General features: G+C 41.6%; 1 protein-coding gene across 4 annotated transcripts in view; it reads left to right on the forward strand.

Moving 5' to 3' along the window:
* LOC128744365 (long-chain-fatty-acid--CoA ligase 4) overlaps positions 1–26436 on the forward strand; it is a 72195-nt gene that overhangs the window by 15754 nt on the left and 30005 nt on the right. For 2 of the 4 annotated variants that reach the window (XM_053841321.1, XM_053841320.1), the window contains exon 2: positions 14868–15427. In XM_053841321.1, coding sequence (XP_053697296.1) covers positions 15405–15427 — 23 coding nt within the window. In that variant the 5' untranslated portion in view covers positions 14868–15404. The remainder of the gene's footprint in view (positions 1–14867; positions 15428–26436) is intronic. The other 2 variants (XM_053841323.1, XM_053841322.1) reach the window with 2 other exon arrangements.

Here is a 26436-nt window from a genome sequence, read left to right on the forward strand (position 1 = left end):
ATTTCATATAGAATAATAGATACCAAACGATATCGGGATGGTTCAATACGCTTTTACACCGACTGCTCAAAAATAAACAAATCAACAGGAGCCGGCATCACCGGTCCTGGAATAGATCAATATGTTCCCATGGGAAACTGGTCGACTGTCTTTCAGGCAGAAGTGTACGCTATCTTAGAATGCACCCATGTCTGCCTGAGGAGAAACATTTGCATTTTCTCTGACTGACAGTCAGGCAGCACTGGTGTGGGAATGTATTCTTTTACTGCGACAGCTAGAGCAATCTTTACTTGGTTCCGGGCCACTGTGGAATTGAAGGAAATGAAAAGGCCGATTTACTGGCACGAAAAGGATCAGCGACAAGCTTTATAGACTTACTTACTTACTTATTCAGCCGAGAGCTCTTGCCGTATCAAGAATTCCTCTCCATTGTACTCGGTCCTGGGCTACTCGTCACCAATTCGATGCGCGTCTCGACACACGCAAGTCAGCTTCAACCTGACCATCTAGCACGTTGAGCCCCTCTATTCCTGGTGCCGGTGGGGTTCTTGAAGAGAACGGATTTCACTATACAGTCGTCCGGCATCCTTGCGACGTGACCGGCCCACCGTAGTCTCCCAACTTTCGCCAGGTGTACGATGGGAATCTCTCCAAGCAGCGCCTGCAGCTCGTGATTTATACGCCTCCGCCACTCTCCGCTTTCCGTTTGTACTCCGCCAAAAATAGTCCGCAACATCTTTCGTTCAAAGACGGAAAGTGTACGTATGTCTTCCGTAAGCAAAATTACTGTCTCAAGTCCGTAGAGGACTACCGGTCTTATTAGCGTTTTGTACATCGTCAGCTTTGTGCAGCGGCGTATGCTCCTGGATCGAAGCGTCTTGCGAAGGGAAAAGTAGGCTTGATTTCCAGCTTGAATGCGTCGTTGGATCTCCTTAGTTTTATAAAAGTTTTATTGAACCAGAACTGGAGTCTCGTCGAGTGCTATAAAAACGGAACTTGACGAGTTCCGGAAAAGCCAAACATTGCTTAGGCTCAACAAAAAAGACCTAAGTATATTGACAGGACTAATCACCGGTCACTGCCCGAGCAAACCGAGCCCGAGAATAGGCAAGCTCAATGAGGAGACTTGCCGCTTGTGCAATCTTGAGAGTGAGACCTCGGAACACCTACTCTGTGAATGCCGAGTATTGAAACAACGCAGACTGCGTATCCTCGGGAAGGGAATCCTAGAATCTTCTGATATCTGGAATAAAAATCCTATTGAAGTACTTAACTTCATACGAAGTGCCGTACCGAACTGGGATACATGTGCAATCTGACACGGCCGTCAACTCGCCAATAGTGATGAGCCAAAAGTATGCACTTAGATTAAGGTGTAGTATACCACAATAGATCTCTATTATTGGTCGCAGTGATTCATTCTCCTACAAAAAAAAACACTACTGTTGTCCCTTTGAATCATTTTCTTCCAGGACTGGTCCGTGTGCTGCTAAGAGTGTGAACGAATCGGTACAATTCTAAATCACTGCTGAGCGTTAGCGGTAGTAACAACTTATGATCGTAAATCTGCTGATGCTCACTTTAGTGAATACCTTTTTCTTCCTTGGCCTTAATTATTTGGCCGAAAACGCATTTGCAACAAAACTTATGAATTGAGACACTTAAGTAAACGTGATGGGAAAGTCGTATTGTCTGTCGCACATAGTTTTTTGTGCTCAAAAACTATTGACCCTATCATAGTGAAAATAAGCACTAAAGAGGTTTTCGGGTATGAGAAGTGTTCCTGTGCTGACGATTTTGCTTAGTGGGATGGTGTTAAGGCGGAATAGAAAGGTTCTACTTTGAAGAAAAGGCAACATTTGCATGTAAAATTTAGGTAATTTAAAAATAGGGCAGTCTATTTTGGCGCGGATACGCGAGCATTTGGCAGCGTTTAGTTATTTGTCAACGATTTTGCCCGGTCTACTTATTTGCAATTTGAAACTGTCGTGGTTCCGACATATTCATCGTGCAGGAGAAGGAAAAAAAGCGTATCAATAAATGGAGCCCAGCTCATTTCAACAGCGTAGATTCCACTAAATTATCCTCAATTTTGACCAATAGAGAAGTATTGGACAATAATGAAGCTGAAGCTGAATGGAACAGTCACCAGTCACCTGTGCGCCGGCTGATGAGTGTTATTATCTTTGTTTTATCCTTAAGAAAGTGTTTCGATTAAAAGAATAGTTAAAAAATACACTCATTCGAAAATGCCCCATTTCTGAATGATCTAAGCTTTTAGCGTTTTCGGGTACGGGGAGTGTTTCTGCATTATCCTTTACTCTATATAGGTGGTAAATTCCAAGAAAAGCGAGCAAGTTGTAGGATTCCTTTTGTTGGTTAACGTCTTATTTAATATGGGTTAAATTGATTGCAAAATCCCAAAAACCATTTGTACCTAAATAAATTCACATACATTTTTGATGAAGTTTTTTTAATGTTTTAACCAATGTGCGTAAGCTAGAGCGTGTTGAAAAGCTTCAAAAATTTATATTGTCAGAAAATGGGTCACTTTAAAATATTGACAAATTTTACTGCACAGGTACAGATTTTTGTTAGGTAATGTCAGTAATAATATTTTATAACCAATTAGTTAAGCACCGCAAACCGGTTCTTAGTCGAACAACCAATCAAAAACAATGACGCCAATCTATTCAGTAGAATTTCCATCAACAGCTCGATGAGAAAGCAAACGTTCAATCAATTACCGAGGGAGTATTTTTTCCGCACACAACGAAGAATGAGAATGAGATGAGACAAGAAACGCTATCGTGCAGCTTCACTATCATTATCATCATCATCGTTTTCACAGCATCCAACCAACGGCCTACAATCAGTATACACTGAGCAAACTAAAGAACTTGAACTTGAACTTGGGTGGACTTTGTACGCTGCTTGTGCTACCTGATCTGCGTATTACTCCCGTATTGTGCTGTACGGCCGAGTACGGTGGCCGCTCTTTTGAAGGTTTTTCTCGTTATCGTTGATCAGTTAATAGGGACTACAATCGACGCCGTCTTCGTTATAGCGTATAACCCGATCGGTACGATCCGACAAAACTAAGGCGACTCCGGTTGATGTTGCTATCAACGTTTTTGTCATTTGTTTATTATAGACATTTGCTTTGTTGTGGATATTAAGCAGGGCCGAATGCTGTTTTTTGTAACTAATCATGTTATAAATTAGTATAAATAAAGTAAATTTTGATTTTTCTTTCTGATCGGGTACCCAACAACCGGCAAGCCAAGTGATCTTCGTACATCGATCTGATAGCGCAAATAAACCCATGGGTTCATGCCGGACAAAGTCGGTCAATAGGCAGGCAGGAACGTTTACAGTGGTATGCGTATAAACATAGCTCCGCACAAAGAGGCCACCAATCATAACAGAGAGTGGCGGACATTGGATCGCTCGGCACGGCTGTTTTGATTGGAAGAATAAAGAAATGTTTGATCTACATTCCGGTTGATACCGGTTTGCCAATTCGTTGGCTAGCTAGCTGTCAGGAAAAATAACAATCTGCCTTGCCATTGATATTAAACCTTCAATGACCGGGTCAATTGACCCCTTATGGCTGTGTCGTAATTTCATAGAGGAAAGTTTCTGTGGTTTGTGGTTGTGAATACAATAGATATTGAGTCAAACTGAAAAGTCAGCGCTCGAGCCTAAAATCCGATTTTTGGTAAAACTGAATGAACGAATCTGCAGACGAATATTAACAATTTTGACATGTTTGAGTTTGCTCTCTTGTCAAAATGTCTCAAATTTTATGATACTCCAGTCACCAGTCACCTCCAGTCTTGATCAAAAATTATTCCTTTTTATAGATTACGCTCATCCACTGAACACCTTCGGCGTCCAACTTTATCGCTGAGTACAATTTCAAACCATCCACTTTACCTGCATTGTTAAGATAAGCTTATCAAGCGTAATACCTCCGCCGAGCATAAGGTTATGTAAAAGAAATTGTTTCACCGCGACACCCCACTGTGAAACGAGACGCAAATAAAGCTCGTTTATGACTGCAATAATTGCCCAACTCAAATTTGAGTTAAATATTGGTCAAATATTTTCGTTCCTTGCTGACTGCTCCACTCACTCGCAGGACGATAACCGACTATTTGCGTTGCCATTATCGTTGCAGAACAAACAGCCGAGTCCCAGTCCAATCATGCCATATATTTTCGAAGCTATATAAACTCAGCGGATGGAATAATCAAATGTGCATTTCTGTATTCCTGAAATCAAGGCTGAATTTTGATTTGAGAATCCCGAAAACAATGTGTGATAATGTAAGCAGTTAAGCAGTCAATTCGAGGTAGTCGACGACAAATTCAGTTGGGCCCAGTTCTTCCTGCGTGATGAACGAACCAAATTGTAGTTGTGCTGTTGCTTGAACAACAAGGTCCAGTAACGAAAGTTACTGTAAGCAACATAAAACGCGAATGGTGTTCTCCTTCAACCACAGTCCGTCGTTACCGTTTATCTACCTTCCATACCTTCCACTTTTTACTATGTAGGTATTCTGGTGTACCCATTTTAATCGAACCGGCACAACGAAGCTGGATGGCTGGCTGGCTGGCGAAACCTGGCGTAGTACCTAAACCGGTTTCGAAGTACGCTTTTGCATCCTTCTTTTTAGGAAAATTTACCTCCCTTCTTTCCATCGTCTGCTCTGCACGAACCGAACTATAATTAATTACGACTGCCAAGGTCTCTGCTTTGAGGAACCCCACCGCGCGGTACAATTTATTTCGGAAAACTTGCCTGCCGTAAGCATCTTCAGTGTTTGCTTGATCGATCGCTTCTGGCCAACGCCTAACCAAGCTTACGTTGGGAAAGGTTAGGGACAATCTGGTGAGTCAGTATGTACTGAACTAAAGGAGTATGATGTGACTAGGAAGTTCATGTTTGGGGTTTCGCTATGAGAGACAGTTTAATCTACTCGTTGAATTATCAAAAAATTTAGAATTAGAATTAGAAAAGAGAATAAGGAGAAATTAGAAAAGTTAGGAGAAAATTTCTACTATGCAAATAATGCATCTTCATGGATACGCGAATTCAATTTATAATTTTTCTTCATTGTGTCAGTTACGGACTGCTTCTTTAATTTATGAAGAACTCTGTTTCGAACATTTTAAGCTTAATTTACTGTAAAAAGGTATTTTTCATGTTTTCTATATTCTTAGCCTTTGCAGTTCAGATAGTTTGATAACTTGGGAATCTTCTAGTCTCTCAATTTGAAAATGCAACAAGTTATGTTACATTAAAAAGTGACCAACGAAAGTGTTATTCATATTTGAATCCCTTTTCATACATTTCGATGCTTTCAGCTCCATTTTTACTCCAGAAGCAGATAGGCCACAAAGGAGCTTAGGCAGGGTCGGTGCAAGCTAATTTGTCTCTTCACTTCACGCGAAATGCTTAACATGGCGCCCCAGAATTCAGTCGCGGTCTAATCAATTTTGCCTTTTATTTAGGTGTGTTGGTCATACATTCCAGTTACCTCCGTTATAGTGAATCTAGATTGGCACATCAAACAAATAGTTTTTCGTTGAAATTAAAGAAAATCAGGTTGAATTCCTCCGATTCGCTCCTAGTTGGACGTAAGGTTTAGATTTTAGTAGATTGCCTTTCGGACTCAATGGAAAACGCTTGTTTCGCATGCCAACGTCTGCATATTTATTTGTATTCTTATACGGTCCCTAAAGGCTGAAGAAGTTTGTACAGCAATTGCTACTTAAAGCCCGAAGTCAAATCAGGATCGAAACGGGGGCGAAAAAGTAAAAGCGTGAAGAAATGGCGGAGACCATATTCTGTGGTCTGATGAACATACTTCTAGCAGCATAGAGCCGCGATGGGCCTTGCCGTAGCAAGAATTCCTCTCCACTGTACTCGGTTCCGGGCTACTCATTACCAATTCCTTGAGCGTCTCGACACACGCAAGTCGTCTTCAACATGGTTGAGCCATCTGGCACGTTAGGTCTCTCTGTTTCCAGTACCGGTAGGATTCTTGATGAAAACGGACTTCACTGTACAGTCGGTCGGCATCATTGCCACCTGATCGGTCCACTGACTATAGTCTCCAAACTTTCGCCAGGTGTACAATAAGAATCTCTTCAAGTAGTGCCTGCAGCTCGTTGTTCATAAGCCGGCGCCACTCTCTACTTTCCGACATCATTACTTAGAAACCTTGGGTCGGCGAATTCAATCTACGCCAGAGGCCAGACTAAAAAAATGGTTTAAAGATAACAAAATTGATGTTATGGTTATGGTTATTGATGTGGCCGGCATAGTCGCCTGATCTCAATTCAATAGAGAACTTATGACAGATCGTTGAAAAGTCCGTAAGCCGTGTGAATTCAAGGAACAAGGAGAAAATGTGCTAAAATCCAGGAAGCTAAGTTCGCATTTCCTATCAGCACATGTCGAAGGACTTTACAATCCGTAGCGTGGAGAGTACGTGAAGTTATCCGGAACAACAACAGAAACAGTTTGCTAAAGAATGTGATGGTTGATTTTATTTTTCGTCGCTTATTTTTTGGTACGTTTATTTGCTTAAAGGGTAATTTTTTACACCGTTCTGATCACTTCTAAAGTGTGTTTTTTCTTTCATCCCGATAATAGTCGAGTTTCCCACAATTCAAATCATTGATTTTTATTGGTTCTCCCATAAGTATTGCAGCTTGAGATGATTTGATAAGCGTTGGTCTTATTGTTTTGTAAGTTACTCTATATCTAGGAAAATCAAAAACCGATGCTATTTGAAAATCTAGAATTCAGGATATAAGATGAAATTTAGGATTGAGGAAAGAGTCGAAATAGGTCATCTGCGTTTCAAAAATATGTATTGTGGGGCCTTTTGTTTATACGTGCAACTTGGTCCTTATTGACTTTTCTTCCTAGAACTTTCAATAAACCGATTGTTTCATTTATTTAGAGTTTCTTGTGCAGTGTGGCATGTAGCGCCGTCTGGTTGAAATAACTATTTTTTCAATATCGATAACAAAAAAGTTATTACTGAGTTTCTTACATATTTTATAGATACTCTGGGACATTTTATGGGTTATTCTCACTTTAAATACAGAAGGATCTGCAGTGCCTGTATTAATAAATATTTAGCCGGACTTACTTACTTTACTTTACTTTACTTTAGTGGCAACGGTCCGTTACCGATTCTGCGCCGAACGAATTATGGTCCTCCAATACTGTCGGTCCTGAGCTGCCGTTCTCCAATCCTCATGAACACTAGCTGAACGTGCATCGTCTTCGACAGCACACACCCATCGGGTGCGGGGTCTGCTTCGGAGTCTACGACCTCTTTCTGGTTCTCTGCTGAAAATAGTTTTGGTTGCTTTCGTCGGGCATTCTGGCCACGTGCCCAGCCCACCCCAGCCTGCCAAAGATATACTAGCTTCACTATATCAGCATATTTGTATACTTGGTACAGCTCGTGATTCATGCGTCTGCGCTACACTCCATTTTCCATTTTGCCACCAAGTATGTAACGCATTACTTTAGCATCCATGATTCATGTCCGCAAAGGGCCACCCGACGGATTAGTGTTCTATAGACCGCCAGTTTTGTGCGAATTTGCAAACTACGGAACTTCAGCTGGCTACGTAATCCGTAGAAAGCCCGATTCGCGGCTGCAATTCGTTGTTTTACTTCGCGCTTACATCGTCGTGACATGCCACGAGTGTACCTAGCTATATAAATTTCCCCATCTAACTCCACCTCGGCACCAACACCACTTGGGCTCCCACATTCCCTACCAGCAACCATGTACTTCGTTTTGGCGGTGTTAATGGTAAGTCCCAATCTCGCCGCTTTCCCTTTTAAAAGGCCTGAACGCCTCTTCCACTACTTTACGGCTGATTCCGATGATATCGACGTCATCCGCAAAGTCAAGAAGCATGTGAGATTTCGTGATGATAGTTACATTCCTTTCGACGTTTGCTCTTCGAATTGCACCTTCCATGGCGATCCCCTTGCTTCGGTCCATCCAACGTCATGAAAGCGGTTGAGGTCGTCTCATCCGCTATTTTAACGCATGATTTGGACCTATCCAGCGTCGCAAGAATCAGTGAAACTAGCTTCGTCAGAAAACCATGTTCTAGCATTACAGCTCGTTACGCCACAGCTCGTTACGTTTGACTGAATCGTATGCTGCCTTAAAGTCCACAAACAGATGATGTGTCTGCAAGTTGTACTCCCGGAACTTGTCTAGTAACTGACGCAGGGTAAATGTCTGATCCGTCGTGGAGCGATCCTTACGCAAACCAGTGTGGTACTCGCCGACGAAGGACTCCGCTAACGGTCTCAGTCTGCAGAACAGGATGCGGGAAAGCACCTTGTAGGCAGAATTGAGCAATGTAATTCCTCGATAGTTTTTACACTCCAGTCGATGCCCCTTTTTAGAAATTGGACAAATGAGGCCATCCAACCATCCTCCTATGGCATTTGTTCTTCCTCCCAGATTCTGACAACGATCCGGTGGATTGCTTCGTACAGCCGCTCGCTCCCCGAGTTCAACCGGGATATCGTCCTTCTCTGTGCTCTTACCGTTTTACAACTCCTCCTCCTGTGTTCGTGGCTGCACAGCTTGGCCATCGCTTACATTTTTTATCCTGTCCCTGCTATCATTGCACATCACAGGCATGGCAAAATTCCTGCATCTCACCCGTTTTGTAGAAACTCCGAGTGTCGTTGCTGGCGTATCGCTCCTCTGCGCCGGCGAGCACGTGCTTCTCGTATCGTTGTATTTTTGTCTTCTTATTGCTTATTTTTTAACAAAGTTTTCAGCTTTTTTTTTGCATTTTTCGACGTCTCTTTGCTCTTTATTATCTTTTCTTATCGTTACTTTGCGGTTTTGTCTTTTTTGCTTTCTTGTCGCAATTTTGCCGCTTTTTCTTGCTATTTTTCTCGTCTTTTGAGTGACTTTTCTTCGTCTTTTTTATGAATTTTTCGCCATTGATTATCGTTTTTTGTGTTTTTTTAGTGTGTTTTCATCGCCTTTCACCGTTGTCTTTTCGTTATTCTTCTGTCGTTTTTTTTCATTGTTTTTTTGAAATCTTTTCTATTCTTTTTTCTTTTTAATTTCGTTGTCTTATAATTGTCTTTTCGTTTTCTTAACTTCGGTGCCTTTTTATTGTCGTTTCGTTGTTATTTTTTCGTTGTTCTTCCATCGCAGTTGCCTTATTATTTGTCTTCTTTTGCTTATATTTTTTTCATCTTCTAGATGATTCTTTGCCGTCGTTTATCGTGTTTTTTGTTTTTTTCGCCGCAATGACTGCAAGACAACTGACAAATGACTGAAAGACGATTGAAAGGTGACTGAAAGACGATTGAAAGACGACTGAAAAACCATTGAAAAAATTAAAAGACGACTGAAAGACAACTGAAAAACGACTGAAAGACGATTAAAAAGACTTCTGAAAGACGACCAAAAGGCGACTGGAAGACGACTGAAAAACGATTGAAAGACGACCGGCTGAAAGACAACTGAAAAACAATTGAAAAACGATTGAAAAACGACTGAAAGAAAACTAAAAGACGACTGAAAGACGATTGAAAGACGACTGAAAAACCATTGAAAAAATTAAAAGACGACTGAAAGACAACTGAAAAACGACTGAAAGACGATTGAAAGACTTCTGAAAGACGACCAAAAGGCGACTGGAAGACGACTGAAAAACGATTGAAAGACGACCGGCTGAAAGACAACTGAAAAACAATTGAAAAACGACTGAAAGAAAACTAAAAGACGACTGAAAGACGATTGAAGGACGACTGAAAGACGATTGATAGGCAACTGAAAAACGATTGAAAAAAAACTAAAAGACGATTGAAAGACGACTGAAAAACTACTAAAAGGCGACGATTGAAAAACGACTGACGAAAACTAAAAGACGACTGAAAGACAACTGAAAATCGTCTGAAAGAAAACTAAAAGACGTTTGAAAGACGTCTGAAAGATAACTGAAAAACGATTGAAAGACGACTGGAAGACGACTGAAAAACGATTGATAGACGACTGAAAGATGACTGAAAGACGATTGAAAGTCGACTGAAAGACGATTGAAAGAAGATTGAAAGTCGACTGAAAGACGATTGAAACGACTGACAAAAACTAAAAGATGACTGAAAGATAACTGAAAAATGATTGATAGATGGCTTGAAGACTCCTGAAAGGTAACTAAAAGATGATTGAACGACGACTGAAAGGCTACTCAAAGATGACCTAAAGAAAACTGAAAGAAAACTAAAAGACTGAAAAACGATTGAAAGACGACTGAAAGAAAACTAAACCACGATTGAAACACGACTGAAATCAACGGAAAGGCGAGTAAAAGCCGATTGAAAGCCGACTGAAAAAACTAAAAGAAGACTGAAAGACGACTGAAAACGACTGAAAGGTGACTGGAAGACGACTGAAAAACGACTGAAAGATGATTGAAAGACGGCTAGAAAAACTAAAAGACGATTTAAGGACGACTGAAAGGCGATTGATAGGCGACTGGAAGACGATTGAAAGACGACTGGTAGATGACTGAAAGACGGTTGAAAGTCAACTGGAAGACGATTGAAAGACGACTGAAAGAAAACTAAAAGACGATTGAAAGACGACTAAAAAAACTAAAAGAGGACTGAAAACAACTGAAAGGCGACTAAAAGACGATTAAAAGACGACTAAAAAAACTAAAAGACAACTGAAAGACGATTTATAGGCGACTGGAAAACGATTGGAAGACGATTGATAGACGACTGAAAGATGACTGAAATACGGTTGAAAGACGACTGAAAAGCGACTGAAAGACGATTGAAAGACGACTGAAAGAAAACTAAAAGACGATTGAAAGACGACTAAAAAAACTTAAAGACGATCGAAAACGACTGAAAGGCGACTGGAAGACGACTGAAACGCGACTGAAAGATGATTGAAAGACTACTGATAGACTACGCGTTTTTTAAACGATGGGTTCTTTTTTCCGCAGCTCTAGTCTCTCCTGACCTCTCTACGTTTTGACGCGTTACCGCAGTGAGCATGCGACTCCTGGCCTGGTTCTTTTCATCTGTCACTCTCTGGCATTCGGCATCAAACCAGCTGTTACGCTGTCTTCCACGCGTCGTGCCTACCAGCCTACCACCTCTCTCGCAGCTGTTTCGATGGCACCATGGATGTTCCTCCACAGCCCATTTATATCTCCTCCTTCTACCTGCTGTTCTATGAATCGTTGGTCAAGCTTCCTGGCGTACTCCGCTGCTACGCCGTCTGCCATTAACCGCTGGATGTTGAAACGCAGCGTCCTCTCAGTGCGAGCTTTCGCCATGCTGCAGTAATGAGTCCACACATGAGAAAAAAAAGCGTTTCAAAGCAAAGTCAAGCGTTCCGTGATGAAGAAATTGTTTGGTAAACATTCTCTCTTTCAAGTTGCCAATAGAAAAAAACTATCACTTCAATAAGTCAGTTTTCATATGCCCTGGTTCATCTCTTCGTAGAATTTAACTCTTCAGAAAGTGGGTATTACTGCATCTCTATAATTTAAAAATTGATCAGCATGATTACACCGCTTTTTTCCCTTTCATGTAAATCGGTAAGCAAAAATGGTCCATCATCTAAGTTCCGTTTAGGTTAGGGTTGAAAAAGAGTTCAATTTTCACACGAAACCCTCCAACGTTTTTGTAGTAAATGCCGATTGCAATTGTATTGCCACCCACCTATGATATTTCCACAATAGCAACAATACTAGATTGGATAATGCATGGAAATAATTTAAAACCAATGTAAACCAATGTGCCGAAGACCTATGATAGGTCAGTCACTCTGATTTTTCATAATCATTTGAACGTATTTTACGTCAAAAGAAATAGTTGAGAGGAATTGAAATGAAGGATAGTTATTGACTAAATGAGGTACATCGCTATTGACTGATGGAACCATAATCCTCAAGCGTGAAGGAATCCTACAACAAGAGCTCCGGAGGTTTTATCGATTCAGAAGAAATCACAGCATCTGACGAATCCGTTCCTTACGTGCAGAAATGATGTTCTGGTACACCAATAATTCCGTCCGTCATTATTACTTGTCATAGACAAAAACAATCCCTTCAGCACCTGTTGGCTACTGTGAAGGGAAGCAACGGAATAAGTTCCGCCTTCGGTGTCAGCTATCCACAAATTTAGCCAGAAAGCAACTTTACGGGTTCAAAGTCGACCAAATTTTCTGCTGGCGGCCAATATCCCGGTCACGGTTAGGTTATAACACGCTTAAGCCATTATCATCGCAACCTCAGGAGGATGACAACCGCTGTCGCGGTGCTAAGTCGCGTCGCGACGAAAAACTCACAGTTCGACAGTCTGTCAAAGTCCAAGACAAGGAGGCATTATATAATTATTGCTGTGACGGCAGCTTTAGTTTTTGCTAACTACAATTTATTTCTTTCTTTTTTCAGTTACACGCTTTGACTGACGTGACAGTTTTTTTTTCGCAAAACTGCCTAACGCGTGATCTCGTAACGATAGTAGAGCCAGTGAGTGGCGTGAACGGTCGAACCGGTTGGATAATGTTCAGTGCAATGCTGCAGGACTGGTTGTGGTTGGTTGTAATGTTCAGTGCAGTTTTTTCTTCACCGAGTACAAGGGATTGTAATTGGAGGTCGTACCTGTTTCACTATTTCGTTAGTTTCTGACAGCCAGACGCAGACCACGGACAGCACTGTGTATGTTGCGTTTATACTCATACGGTGATCGGAGGTTTAATTATAGAATGGATTTGTTGAAGAACATCGGACGAGCGAGCCCCATCCAAAATCCAATCAAATAAGGAGGCCAACGACGGTGCGCAGAACTGCATCGCGCCGCTGGCGCTGCTGCGCCAGTCTTGCTTCATTCACAGACTTTGGCCGGTCGGCAGACTGTGAACCGCGGTCGGTCGATAGACCAGACTTGATGAGCGGTGGGTAAAGTTCGTTGCGGTGATGCGCAGCATAGTTGCTATTTATATACAGTAAAGCATTTCTGGTATGCATATCCGCACCCTATGCTCGGGTGAAGATATGTACCTACACTTTCTTTGAGTTTCGAGTCGCTCTACACCGCCGAACTTCGCACGTGGTTGTCGATCGAGATCAACACACTCTGATAGTCCAAGGTCTACCAGGTCTGAATGCAATACTCAATAAATGATTACACCTTTTTTGTATCGTGTTTCATACGCATAAGCGCAACAGCACAGGCCGCGCTCATACCGCGGCTCGGTTTGTTTTCCTTTCGAAGGCTTAGCTCGATTGTGATAATTACTGGAATTAATGAGACTAACTAGTTCACCTACTAACGGCTGACCAGCAGCAGCAGCAGTCGGGAAACTCGTACTCGTGCGGGTTGTCCTTTCCGAACGGAAGCCGCCAATAAATAATTAAGCAAAGCTTTAGAACTAAGTACTGACCAGTGCGTAGAAATCGATCAACAGTGTAATTAATCATCGGAAGAACATTGAGCTTGAGCGACTTCCGTGCAGGGTAATGCCTCTGTGGTTGTAAGGAGACGGTTGATTACTTTATGACGCCCCAAAATTTGTTCCTTGTCCCCTGACCTGCCGGTGATTGTGATTTTCATCAACATTAGTTACGCGCATCGGTAGTAAATCTTGAATAGCCAATCGAGGTCTGGTTGAAATGCTGGTAAAATATACAGAATATAGGTATAGTAGAATATGTTATCAAAGGCGGAAGTTGTTTTCCAGTTCGGTTGAACTAATTCGCGGAAATACGAATTTCACGGATATTCGATTGAGATTCTAGGTTGTGTAGGAAAAGATACGCTGGGGCGTGGAAATTGATTTTCTAGCTCGGTTGAGCCGATTCACGGGAGCACAACTATTACGGATGAACAATTAGAGCTTTAAGGTTATCAACAGAGATTATAGTTTCGTTTAAGAGAAATGCTCCAACTGGTGTAGGTGACATGGTGGACATTGTACCCCAACACGTGATTCTATTATTATCGTACCACCATCATCAGAGGTGAGGGGGTTACACGCATGAAAAAAAATTGCACCACAAGTCGCATCCTCTCACTCGTTCTGCTTCGTTGGTTATTGATAGGTACGCGTCAATGTAATCCATCAAGGCTCTAGAGAGGGGTCCATAGAAAATCGACTCGAAACCAAAAGCAACCGCCTTCGGGTGACCCCCCGGTTGGCTGCGATGATGTGTGTGCGCTGATTGTTTTAGCGTCGCGCATGGTCTGATTCTACAATTGCGTTCTTAACGCGTAAAACAACTCGGTAGAGTGCATCTTTCCTTGCTTTGCTTGCTTTGCTTGCTTGCTTACTGTGAGTCGCGATCACGCGATCATTATCAATGAGCGCGCACCGCGCGCTGCAAAACTGTCATCATTATCATTTGAGGCAATTGTAAAAGATTGGTTGTCCGAAGTCTAAATACACACACCAGATAGCACTGACTTGTGGGAGTACATACTGTCAAAGAGCACCGATTGCGTCCAAGAACAAGACGTGGTCACCGGAAATTGACAAATTACCGATATCATTACATGCTTTGGTCAAGTGTAAGTTATGGGTGCCACTAGGACTTGTTCGGAGAACTTGTTCGCGAGACTGTTATTAAACGTTACCTAATTCGACTGCAACTTGTAGTAGTAAAGCGGTCAGAAAGAACTTCCAAGTCATCGCCAGTCGCCCGTGTGTTAACTTTGTAGTTTGCACGGTGGTCGAAGGTTTATCTCAACTTAACACAGCGTTTATCACGTACAGATTGAATGTCGCACCACATCTCATGTGTATACTTCTCTTGTTCTATCCACAGGGTAACAAAAACGGTGACAAACGGTCCGCCTGCCGTCGTCTCAAGGCACACTAATCAACGCGACGGGGCTGTAGTGTAACCGTCGCGGTGGATACGACAACCGGCCAGTACACATCAGTTGGTCATTCCAGCAGCATCAGTTTTTCTGAATAAAACGGAAAATGTTTCAACCGATTTTATCTGCGTGAATTTCGGATCAGTATCTGTGTTTCGGTAAATAAAAAAGTCGGTGTTTACGAGTTAACCGGAGGCTAACAAATGAGTGACAAGTGAGTTTCGGATTAAACAGTTTAGTGTGATAACACTTACATCCGAGTCGTTTGTTTGGTTCCATCATAATCATACCTGTGAAAAGTACGCAAATATTCCAGCTAAATATCAGTGTTAGTTACCAAGTACCAAAAAACAAAGCTATACCCTTCCTAACCTTCCATTGGAGATACCGCACATCCCTAGTTCTAAGTGAATTAAAACAAGTTCCACCACGGGAAGTGGTTCGCTAGAAGATTTCATAGCAAACAAAAACGCTCATCCAAAATGTTTATCGAGGAAGATGTTCAGTAAGTAACCGGAAGAAGATCGGCGTCCCGCGTCGTCGAACTTCACCGATGGCGTGTTTTGTTCTTTTTGTGCATGCAATTAATTCGCTGTTGTATTCGGCGGTAGCTTTTACTACTACTACCACTACTACTTGCTCGTACTAATAGTATCGTTTAAGGCAAGAGTTTGAGTCTGAATTAATTCACTACTAAACCCTTCAAAACGGTAATATTTGATTGGTTAATATTAGATTAGAGACGTGCGTTTGTTCTAGCTTGCATGCTTGCGCTTTTGTTCTTATTTTACGGCCGATTTCTCATCGTTCAGGTAATTAAATAGCTTATGGTGCAGTTGAAATTAGCATGCTCTTAAATTGTTTGTTGTTGAAAACCTGAAAATTGAAAACAGATGGTGGCGAAGTGCCTACTCGTTTGCAGGTGCTAAACAGAAAATTTCGGCTCGACTTTCAAATCGGTTTATGCTCAATACAATAATAGGTATTTTGTAATATTTTATATTTATTCGTTTCTGAGACGGATCTTGATCTTGAAGATAATGATGATGTGATTTGTGATGACGGAAATAATCTCAAAACACAAAAACTGAAAAATTGAGAAAATACTAAAGGTTCAAATCTGCCACCACATTCGCCACCATACTCTGCTGTCGCGATTCCAATCGGGTTATCGTACCAAACATAGTACCAAAACTGTTATGCTGATGGTTGTAGATGATATTGTTGTTACTGTAGATCGCGGCAGACCAGTTGTGTTAATATTACTTGACTTTTCTAACACCTTCGGTACGATGTCCCACAACATACTCTGCACGAAGCTTTGAACCAATTTCAATTTTTCAAACCACGCAACGGGACTTATTCATTCATATCTCACTGAAAGATGTCAAAAGGTTTTTAGCGATGGCTCATTTTCAAATAATATCCGTATAACATCAGGTGTACCACAAGGATCCATATTAGGACCCATTTTATTTACTATGTATATCAATGACCTCCCAAATATACTAAAGTTCTGCAAAATACACATTTTTGCGGACGATGTACAATTGTACTTCAGTTCCGAATACGTGTCTTCCCGCGATATTGCCGCCAAAGTGCATTTTGATTTCGCTAGTCTAAATGAGTGTTGTACTGCAAATAGGTTGTCATTAAATACTACTAAAACCAACGCTGTATTCCAAGAAACACACTTTCTAACAATTTTATGCCGACACTAGAACTAAACAATGTGCACATAAATTTTGTAGACAGTTTTAGCAGTCTAGGTTTTACAGTTCAGAATAACTTGGATACATGCCTCTTTACGATCGCTTCACAAAACTGCCATAAATTGCAGTCCTGCAATAAAATTGAACCTATTCTTCCACACTTTGTAGCATGCGATTTTCTACTGCTTGAAGCATCCGCGCCTATTTTATCAAAGCTTAAAGTTGGTTAGAATATGTGCGCGCGTTTCATTTTCGGTCTTAGTAGATTCTCAAGCGTGTCTCACCTACATAAACTAACAACTAATTGGTTGTCCTTTTGAAAACTATGCGCGAATGAGATGTTATCTGTTTTTGCACAAGCTAATCAATATTAGAGAACCGGGTTATTTATTTAACAAGCTTCAACCTTTTAGGAGTTCCAGATGCCAAAAAATTGTTTTGTGTCGCTCTAATACCTCTAAATCTGGCATCACTTTCTTCGTACGAGGTGTGTCTTTCTGGACTTGTCTACCTAGCGATTTAACTTTAGAAACATCCTTTACCGCATTCTGGAAAAAATATATTGTGAGTTTCAATCGTGTATTCAAAACACCCGTACTGAATTCAGTGACTAAATCTTACAAAAAAAGTTTTCCCTGCGCAATGAACTTTTCTTCAAGAAATGATTCATGAAATGCAATTATCGAGATAAATTTTGAAAATGTATGAAGTGTGTTGTGCTGCACACGAAGACTATAGAAAAATCCCCTCCAGTAAGGTGTTTGGGAAGGCTAAGGTGAAATACAAGAAAAGCGCTATTTGTAAAGGTCGGGCCACTTGAGTATTCATGGTTGGGCCATCATAATTTTCAGCGCAGAAGCGCAATAATCGCTAGAGAATGTCAGTCCCGTAAAATGTGATGAAATAAAGCAAAATTAATACGACTAAAACCTAGATTTTTGTTGATTTTTTCATTGCAGTTGTACACTTCGGAAAAGGCGATTGTAGCAATATTGATTTTACAAGATCGCAAAAACTTCGCAAAAATGCAATTAAAAATAGGGTATTTGTACCTATATGAGCCGTTGTTCACGGAATCCATTCTTTTCATGTCTCTATATAGAATTTCTATACGTATGTCTTAGATTTTCTGCGGTGGCCCAACCTGTACAACATGGCCCGACTATGACAACATTTTTTGTCTTCACGTAAATGCCTATAACTTTTTTATTTTTCAAGCAATCAGTTCAAAATTTTCCAGAAATATACCTTATTCTTAAGCCTTTGCAACGATGTATTTAGGTTTCCAAAATTCCTTCTGAAACGAAAGTTATGGGCGATTTCCAAAACATGGCCCAACCACGACGATACTCCCTTACATAAATCGTGAGTCCTGGATGACCTTTGTAACAATCTCGAGTTTTGCAACTTTCTGGGGAGTTCATGGGTGTTTTAATATACAAATTTTCCTCAGAGTAAAATAGAAAACAACTCCTGCCATTGCTTAGCCTGATAAAATAATCCGGATAGCATTTAAATATTCGCCATCATTACAAACCATTTCGCCGAATACCATTTTGCGGAACGCCAATTCTCGGTTGACCATAACGCAAAAATTTATGTTTTATTTGTATAAGAGTCCTTATCCCCCTACCACAGGGGTGAGGGGTTTCAAACCTTCATGAAAAAATTCCTGCCTCCAAAACTTTGCTTGATTAGTTCTCTAGTTATGAGGATATTTGTATTTCATTTGTATAGGAGCCCCCCACTATTGAAGGGGGAGGGGATATAATTCCCCTCCTAAAGAGGGGAGGGGCACCATAGAAAAAAAGTGCCTATAAAAACACCCGCATGCTAAATTTGGTTCTATTTGCTTGATTAGTTCTGGAGTTATGAGGAAATTTGTATTCCATTTGTATAGGAGCCCCCCCTCTTAGTGGGGGCAGGGGTCTCTAACCATGATAAGAATCTTCCCTGGCCCCAAAAACGCCTATATGCAAATTTTTACGCTGATCGGTTCAGTAGTTTTTGATTCCATAAGGAACATACGGGCAAACAAACAGAAATCCATTTTTATAGGCATAGATTTGTAAGGGAGCCCCCCTTCTTAGTGGGGTGTAGGATCTCTAACCATCATAAGAACCTTCCCTGGTACCAAAAACCCCTACATGCAAGTTTTCACTCCGATTGGTTCAGTAGTTTTCGATTCTATAAGGAACATACGGGCAGGCAGAAATCCATTTTATTGGTATAGATTTGTATGGGAGCTCCCCTCTTAGTGGGGGGAGGGGTCTCTAACCATCATAAGAACCTTTCCTGGCACCAAAAACCCCTACATGCAAATTTTCACGCCGTTCGGTTCAGTTGTTTTCGATTCTGTAAGGAACATACGGACATACAGAGAGACCGAAATCCATTTTTATAGGTATAGATTTATTTGTTTCTGAGACGGATCTTGATCTTGATGATAATGATGATGTGATTTGTAATGACTGAAATAATCTCAAAACACAAAACACAAAAACTGAAAAGTCAAAAATACAAGAGCCATTCTATTTGGAACTGAAACTGCTACCGTTCCACTATGGGCCAGAAATTGAGATTTCGGGACAAATATATTTGCGGTTAAACGGCGTGTCTCAGCTCAATGTAGTCTTCGGCAACTTTTTGAATGAAAAAATGATGCATCTTTTGAAGGGGTCGCCCAATAATTACGTGTTACTTTAACAACTATTTAAGTAATAACTTTTTGAGTAAATTTTTTTTCACCTTTTTGGTTTCAGAATATTAAAGATAAATCAATTTCAAGTATTTTTTCTGAAGATATCAAACTTCTACCTTTTACCCATTTTCGGCAATAGACCTTTGTTTATAAACGACCGCTCAAATCACATTTCTTCTTGTAACATGTTTATTTCAACAGACAGCTCAATGTGATGTTCTAGACAACATTTTGCACATTAAAGAGGCATATTTTTGCTGGAGACTGTTTCGCTTTTTCTGCATTAATTAATAAGTTATAACTGTTTTTAGGCTAAAAACCGTTTGATGAAAAATGAAAAATGAAAAGGAAAAACGTCTTCGGAGAAGTAAAATAATAAAATATAGCGCATCTTTTATGCACTATTAGGGTGACCATGAATTCACCTATTAGGGTGATACAAACTTTTGTTTTCTTAAATAATTTTAAAAAGTCTTTTTCTCCAAAAGTTGCAGAAAATACTAAAATAAGCAACTTTGCTATGTAAAGTAACTATCTATCTCTTACCGGTTACGAAATATAATGATGTGTTAAAAAAGAGCATTTAAAAATCAATTACACTTAATAACTTTACACACGATTATTTTTTTACTTACAAATGTTCTACAAAGTTATTTAGTATGTTGAATTACAAATTTTTTGTGAAGAATGTTTGACGCTAGGACGCATATTTATTAAGTTATAAAATGTATGAAAAAAAAATTCGCACTATTCCCAGGTATTCCCAGCCATGGTATTCCCAGGTATTCTCTGAAATACACATTTGGGCAGATAGCTTTAATAATTCTTTACAAATTGGTATGCAAAATAATTGCAGATACTTGCAGATGGCTAAGATATTCGGATTTTTCATCAGACGGTTTTTAACCTAAAATCGGTTATATCTTATTAATTAATGCATATAAAGCAAAATAGTCTTCAGCAAAAATATTCCTCTTTTATATGCAAAATATTTTCTAGAACATCGCATTGAGCTGTCTGTTGAAATAAACATGTTACAAGAAGAAATGTGATTTTAGGGGTCGTTTATAAACAAAGGTCTATTGCTGAAAATGGATAAAAGGTAGAAGTTTGATATCTTCACAAAAATTACTTGAAATTGGTTTATCTTTAATATTTTGAAACCAAAAAGGTAAAAAAATGTTTACTCAAAAAGTTATTACTTAAATTGTTGTTTAAGTAACGCTTAAATATTGGACGACCCCTTCAAAATATGCATCAATTTTTTATTCAAAAATTGCCGAAGACCACATTGAGCTGAGACATGCTGTTTAATCGCAAATATTTTTGTCCCGAAATTTTAATTTCTGGCCCATAGTGCGTTCCGGCACTATTACTGGAACGAAACCAAATCGAATTCTCACAGCATGCGAACAACCTTGGGATAGACCTCTAGACCGTTACTGTTTTGTCTAGACCGTTACTGAGGCAAGGCAATTGATTAATTTTTTTAAACGGTTGTTTTCCTACAATTGACGGAGGGGATTAGTAGAAGAAAGTAATGAAACAAAGGTGTTGATAGTATCCAAACAGAACGGAACAAGCGGACAATTAGGTAAGGGAGTGTCATTGTAGCAACGCTTAAAAAGTTGTGTACCGTCCCTTTTTATTCTACCGTTACATATTTAATAGCTTTTCAGCAAACTTAGCATGAGATAGTAGCATAGAGCCATTCAGTGTGGAAAAATGTACGTGTACCAAATTGCAGCTATTCAAATCGCTTGTGTGTCCTCAATTGTCAGTAAAAGACGTAACCATGGACATGAACAGAGCATTGCTAATGAAACTTTAAGTTGCTACAAATAGTTATCTACGATTTATCTATAAAGCTTCACTAAAAGTAAATCTGGATGCCTTTCGTGTGTCATCGGCACCGCCTCTTGTGCAGTAGAAACTGGAATGCAAGTTAGTTTAAGTTAGTTAGTTTGGATGCAAGTTAGTTTAATTATATTTTTATTTACTGTGCCTTCCTAAATTGAATTAACATCGTTTATTCGTCGCCAGAATGCAACAAAAATGTTTGCTCTCTTATGAGTCAGGTTAATGGACTTGTTTTTGGGTCCTCTTAGTTTGGCGCCCTTTTTGGTTAAATATTATGTATTTGAAATGGAATTGTTCGAACATCAAAACAAGTTGTTCTTCCACTAGAAGTTGGCCTAGGCCGAAAAAATAGAAGCAATCGCTTAATGGGGTGAAACTACCCTCCCGTATCCTATATCCTTTGATGCGGAAGAGAACTTGTCTCCATTTGTAAGATACGATTTTGATATTCTCTCGGTGCCCTGCTGCTTTTGTCCGAAGGATTTCATTCCTTGAAAACCGCTGTCTTTCTATGAAACTGGGGAACACTGAGTCTTGTGCCTTCCGGAGTACCTCAGTCGTGCCTCTGGGCAGCAACGTCGGACTCTTGTTATTATCGCTGTATTACAACGGTGTCTGCACGATACTTCCTCCAGGATGCAGAATCGTGTACGCTGATGACCTCAAAATCTACCTTGCAGTTCGCTCAGTTGCTGGTTGCATCGAATTACAAAAGCTGATCGGCCATAAAAATTGTTGGTATGTATGCAACCGGCTCAGCATCAGCATTGCCAAGTGCTCCGTAATCAGTTACAACCGTAAGAAGGCTCATATCCAGTGTACTATTATTCCATAAATGACCACAATATTGAACGCGTAACAGTCGCCAAGGATCTTGACCATTAGAGCAGCATAATTTCCAAAGCAAGCAAAAACCTGGAATTCATAATTAATGAAAATTGCAAAAGAGTTTCGTGATCTATACTGCCTGAGAGCTTTGTATTACGCACTTATACGCTCATCACTGGAGACGACAGCTGTTGTTTGGAGCCCTTATATTAGGTTTTAGACGACACGAATCGAATCTATACAAAAAAGGTTCATCAGGTACGCGCTTTGGGATCTACCCTGGGTGGATTCAGTCGAACTTCTTCCTTACGAACACAGCTGTCTTCTTCTTTCTTCTTTAGTGGCAACGGTCCGTTACCGATCCTGCGCCGAACGAATTATAGTCCTCCAGTACCGTCGGTCCTGGGCTGCCGTTCTCCAATCCCCACGAACACCAGCTGAACGTGCATCGTCTTCGACAGCACACACCCACCGGGTGCGGGGTCTGCCTCGGAGTCTACGGCCTCTTCCTGGTTCTCTGCTGAAAATAGTTTTGGCTACTCTTTCATCGGGCATTCTGGCCACGTGTCCAGCCCACCGCAGCCTGCCACATTGCACTACCTTCACTATATCAGCATATTTGTATACTTGGTACAGCTCGTGATTCATGCGTCTGCGCCACACTCCATTTTCCATTTTGCCACCAAGTATAGATCGCAGAATTTTACGCTCAAAAACCCCAAGCACTCGCCGATCAGCTTCCTTTAGCGTCCATGATTCGTGTCCGTAAAGGGCCACCGGGAGGATTAGTGTTCTGTAGAGCGCCAGTTTTGTGCGAATTTGCAAACTACGGGACTTCAGCTGGCTACGTAATCCGTAGAAAGCCCGATTCGCGGCTGCAACTCGTCGTTTCACTTCGCGGTTTACATCGTTGTCACATGTCACGAGTGTACCAAGGTATATAAATTCCTTCACTACTTCATATCGTTCCCCATCTAACTCCACCTCGGCACCAACACCACTTGAGCTCCCACGTTCCCTACCAGCAACCATGTACTTCGTTTTGGCGGTATTAATGGTAAGTCCCAATCTCGCTGCTTCCCTTTTAAAGGGCCTAAAGGCCTCTTCTACTGCTCTACGGTTGATTCCGATGATATCGACGTCATCCGCAAAACCAAGAAGCATGTGAGATTTCGTGATGATAGTTCCATTCCTTTCCACGTTTGCTCTTCGTAATGCACCTTCCAAGGCAATGTTGAATAGCAGGTTAGAGAGTGCGTCCCCTTGCTTCAGTCCATCCAACGTCACGAAAGCAGCTGAGGTCTCACCCGCTATTCTAACGCATGATTTGGATCCATCCAGCGTCGCACGAATCAGCGTAACTAGTTTCGTCGGAAAACCATGTTCTAGCATTATCTGCCACAGCTCATTTCGTTTAACTGAATCGTACGCCGCTTTAAAATCCACAAACAGATGGTGTGTCTGCAAGTTGTACTCCCGGAACTTGTCTAGCAACTGGCGCAGGGTAAACATCTGATCCGTCGTGGAGCGACCCTCACGAAAACCCGCTTGGTACTCGCCGACGAAGGACTCCGCTAACGGTCTCAGTCTGCAGAACAGGATACGGGAAAGCACCTTGTAGGCAGAATTGAGCAATGTAATTCCTCGATAGTTTTTACACTCCATTCGATGTCCCTTTTTGAAAATTGGGCAAATGAGGCCATCCAACCACTCCTCCGGCATTTGTTCTTCCTCCCAGATCCTGACAATGATCCGGTGGATTGCTTCGTACAGCCGCTCGCTCCCCGCTTTTAGAAGTTCAGCCGGGATACCGTCCTTCCCAGCAGCCTTACCGTTTTTCAGCTCACTGATTGCCTTCTTAACCTCTTCCTGTGTTGGTGGCTCCACAGCTTGACCATCGCTTACAATTTCTATCCTGTCCATGCTGATCTCCTCATTTACCTCTCCATTCAATAGTGTCTGGAAGTGCTCCTTCCAACTGGCTGCTACCGCCGTTTTGTCGGTAAGCAGGTTGCCAGCACTATCATTGCACATCACAGGCATGGCAAAATTCCTGCTTCTCACCGTTTTATAGAAACTCCGTGTGTCGTTGCTGGCGTATCGCTCCTCTGCGCCGGCAAGCACGTGCTCCTCGTACTCGCGTTTCTTTAGACGATGGATTCTTTTTTCCGCAGCTCTAGTCTCTCTGTATCTCTCTCTGTTTTGACGCGTTGCCGCAGTGAGCATGCGACTCCTGGCCTGGTTCTTTTCGTCTGTCACTCTCTGGCATTCGGCATCAAACCAGCTGTTACGCTGTCTTCCACGCGTCGTGCCTACCACCTCTCTCGCTGTTGTTTGGATGGCACCATGGATGTTCCTCCACAGCCCATTTATATCTTCTTCTTCTACCTGCTGTTCTGCGATTCGCTGGTCAAGCTTCCTGGCGTACTCCACTGCAACGCCGTCTGCCGTTAACCGCTGGATGTTGAAACGCAGCGTCCTTTCAGTGCGAGCTTTCGCCGTGTTCGACAGCCTTGCGCGAATCTTACTCACTACGAGATAGTGGTCAGAGTCGATATTTGGTCCACGAAAAGACCGTACATCGATAACATCCGAAAAGTGTCGACCGTCAATCAAGACATGATCGATCTGAGAGCTAGAGTCTCCATTTGGATGCCTCCAGGTTTGTTTCCGAATATTCAAACGTGGAAAGTAGGTGCTACAGATGGCCATCCCTCTGGCCGCGGCAAAATTTATGAGCCTCAGACCGTTATCATTGGTCGACAGATGCAGGCTATGTCTTCCAATAACTGGACGGAAGAATTCCTCCCTCCCGATCTGCGCGTTTGCATCTCCGATGATGATTTTCACGTCGTGTTTTGGGCACTCTCCATAGGTCCTCTCAAGCTTGTCGTAAAACTCGTCTTTAGCATCATCGGATTTATCATTTGTCGGTGCGTATAAGTTGATTAGGCTATAGTTGAAGAATTTGCCCTTAATCCTCAACACGCATATACGGTCATCTACGGGCCTCCACCGGATAACTCGTTGCTTTTGTTTTCCCAACACTACGAAACCGACTCCATGTTCAGCTTTCTTACCGCCACTGTAGTAGATGTGGTACTTAAAAGAAGTGCCTGCAATAGGGTCTACTGCACGGAACTCCCTTTCTCCGGAATTTGGCCACCGAACTTCCTGAATAGCAGCGATCTCCACTCCGAGTTGATGCAGCTCTCGAGCAAGCAAGCCAGCCCGTGCCGGTTCATGGAGAGTTCGGACATTCCAGGTACCAAGTTTCCAATCGTTATCCCTTAATCGTTTCCTTGTCCCTTGCCGTGTCCTATACCGATTGTTCCGTCCTGAATTTCTTTGTTCGTTGTTCGTGGTAATTGAGTTTTCGGTATACTACCTCACCGGGGTCGCGATACCTACATCCCGCTGATGGGTCTGCCATCTTAGGTATAGCTTGCGGGATACAGCATTTCATATTCAGCCGCCCGTTACGAGACAGACGCTGTGTGAGCCGCCCCTCACCTGGAGAACAGGCGCTCTAGTTCGCACCTCCTAGCTTAGCTGCTTCAGTAAGTACATGAAGCATTTCCGGGTAAGGCCATCGACCGTCATCATTTGACTTAGATCTGCGTGGAGGCGCCAGGTGGGAGCTTGAGAGAGCCAGAGCTATGTTTGACGCTCCTTCCAGGTAACTCTCTCCATTTCATACCCGAACACCACAGCTGTAAGCTGCTCAATATGGACACACTGGAAAAGAGATGAGACGATATGCCGTATTTGTTGCAAAGTTATTATGTGGAGCAATTGATGCCCCTTGGATTCTATCTAGCAAAGATCAATATGAACGCGCCTTCGAAAGCTCTTCGCTCAACTGACTTCCTCAGAATTCCATTTTATCGGACATTATATGGTCAAAACGAACCATTTAAAAATTAGAAAGCGTGTAGGGCGCTATATCTCTGCATATTAGCGTTGGTAAGAGGAAATGCTTATCAACTTAGGGACTATATTGACTCGTTTCATTATCCCTGATTTCCCTGATCGCGGATAAGTTCAAGTTGTTACGTGGTTTTTGAGCCGTAAATCTCGCATGTGCATAGTATTTTTCGATATAAATTAAATTATGGTTGTATATGAGCACCATTGGCATTATATTAAATTTGTTAAAAAGGTATTTTTTATATCTTAATTTTCGTAGTTACTGGCTTTACAAGAAAATTTTCGAATATCCAGGTTAGTCTCATATGACTGATGCTTACATACTTACATTATCCATCTAGCTCCGCCCATCTACTAACAACAATTCCTTTCCCGAAATACTTGTGAAGATGCAGAGGATTCCCTGGTCTTTAGTAGCAACAAGTATTGGACTAACATTCCTTTCCATCCCACCAGGACCCGCATTCGGACGTGGCCGGCGTC

Source organism: Sabethes cyaneus, chromosome 3 (genome assembly GCF_943734655.1).
Source record: "Sabethes cyaneus chromosome 3, idSabCyanKW18_F2, whole genome shotgun sequence".
Taxonomy (NCBI): domain Eukaryota; kingdom Metazoa; phylum Arthropoda; class Insecta; order Diptera; family Culicidae; genus Sabethes; species Sabethes cyaneus.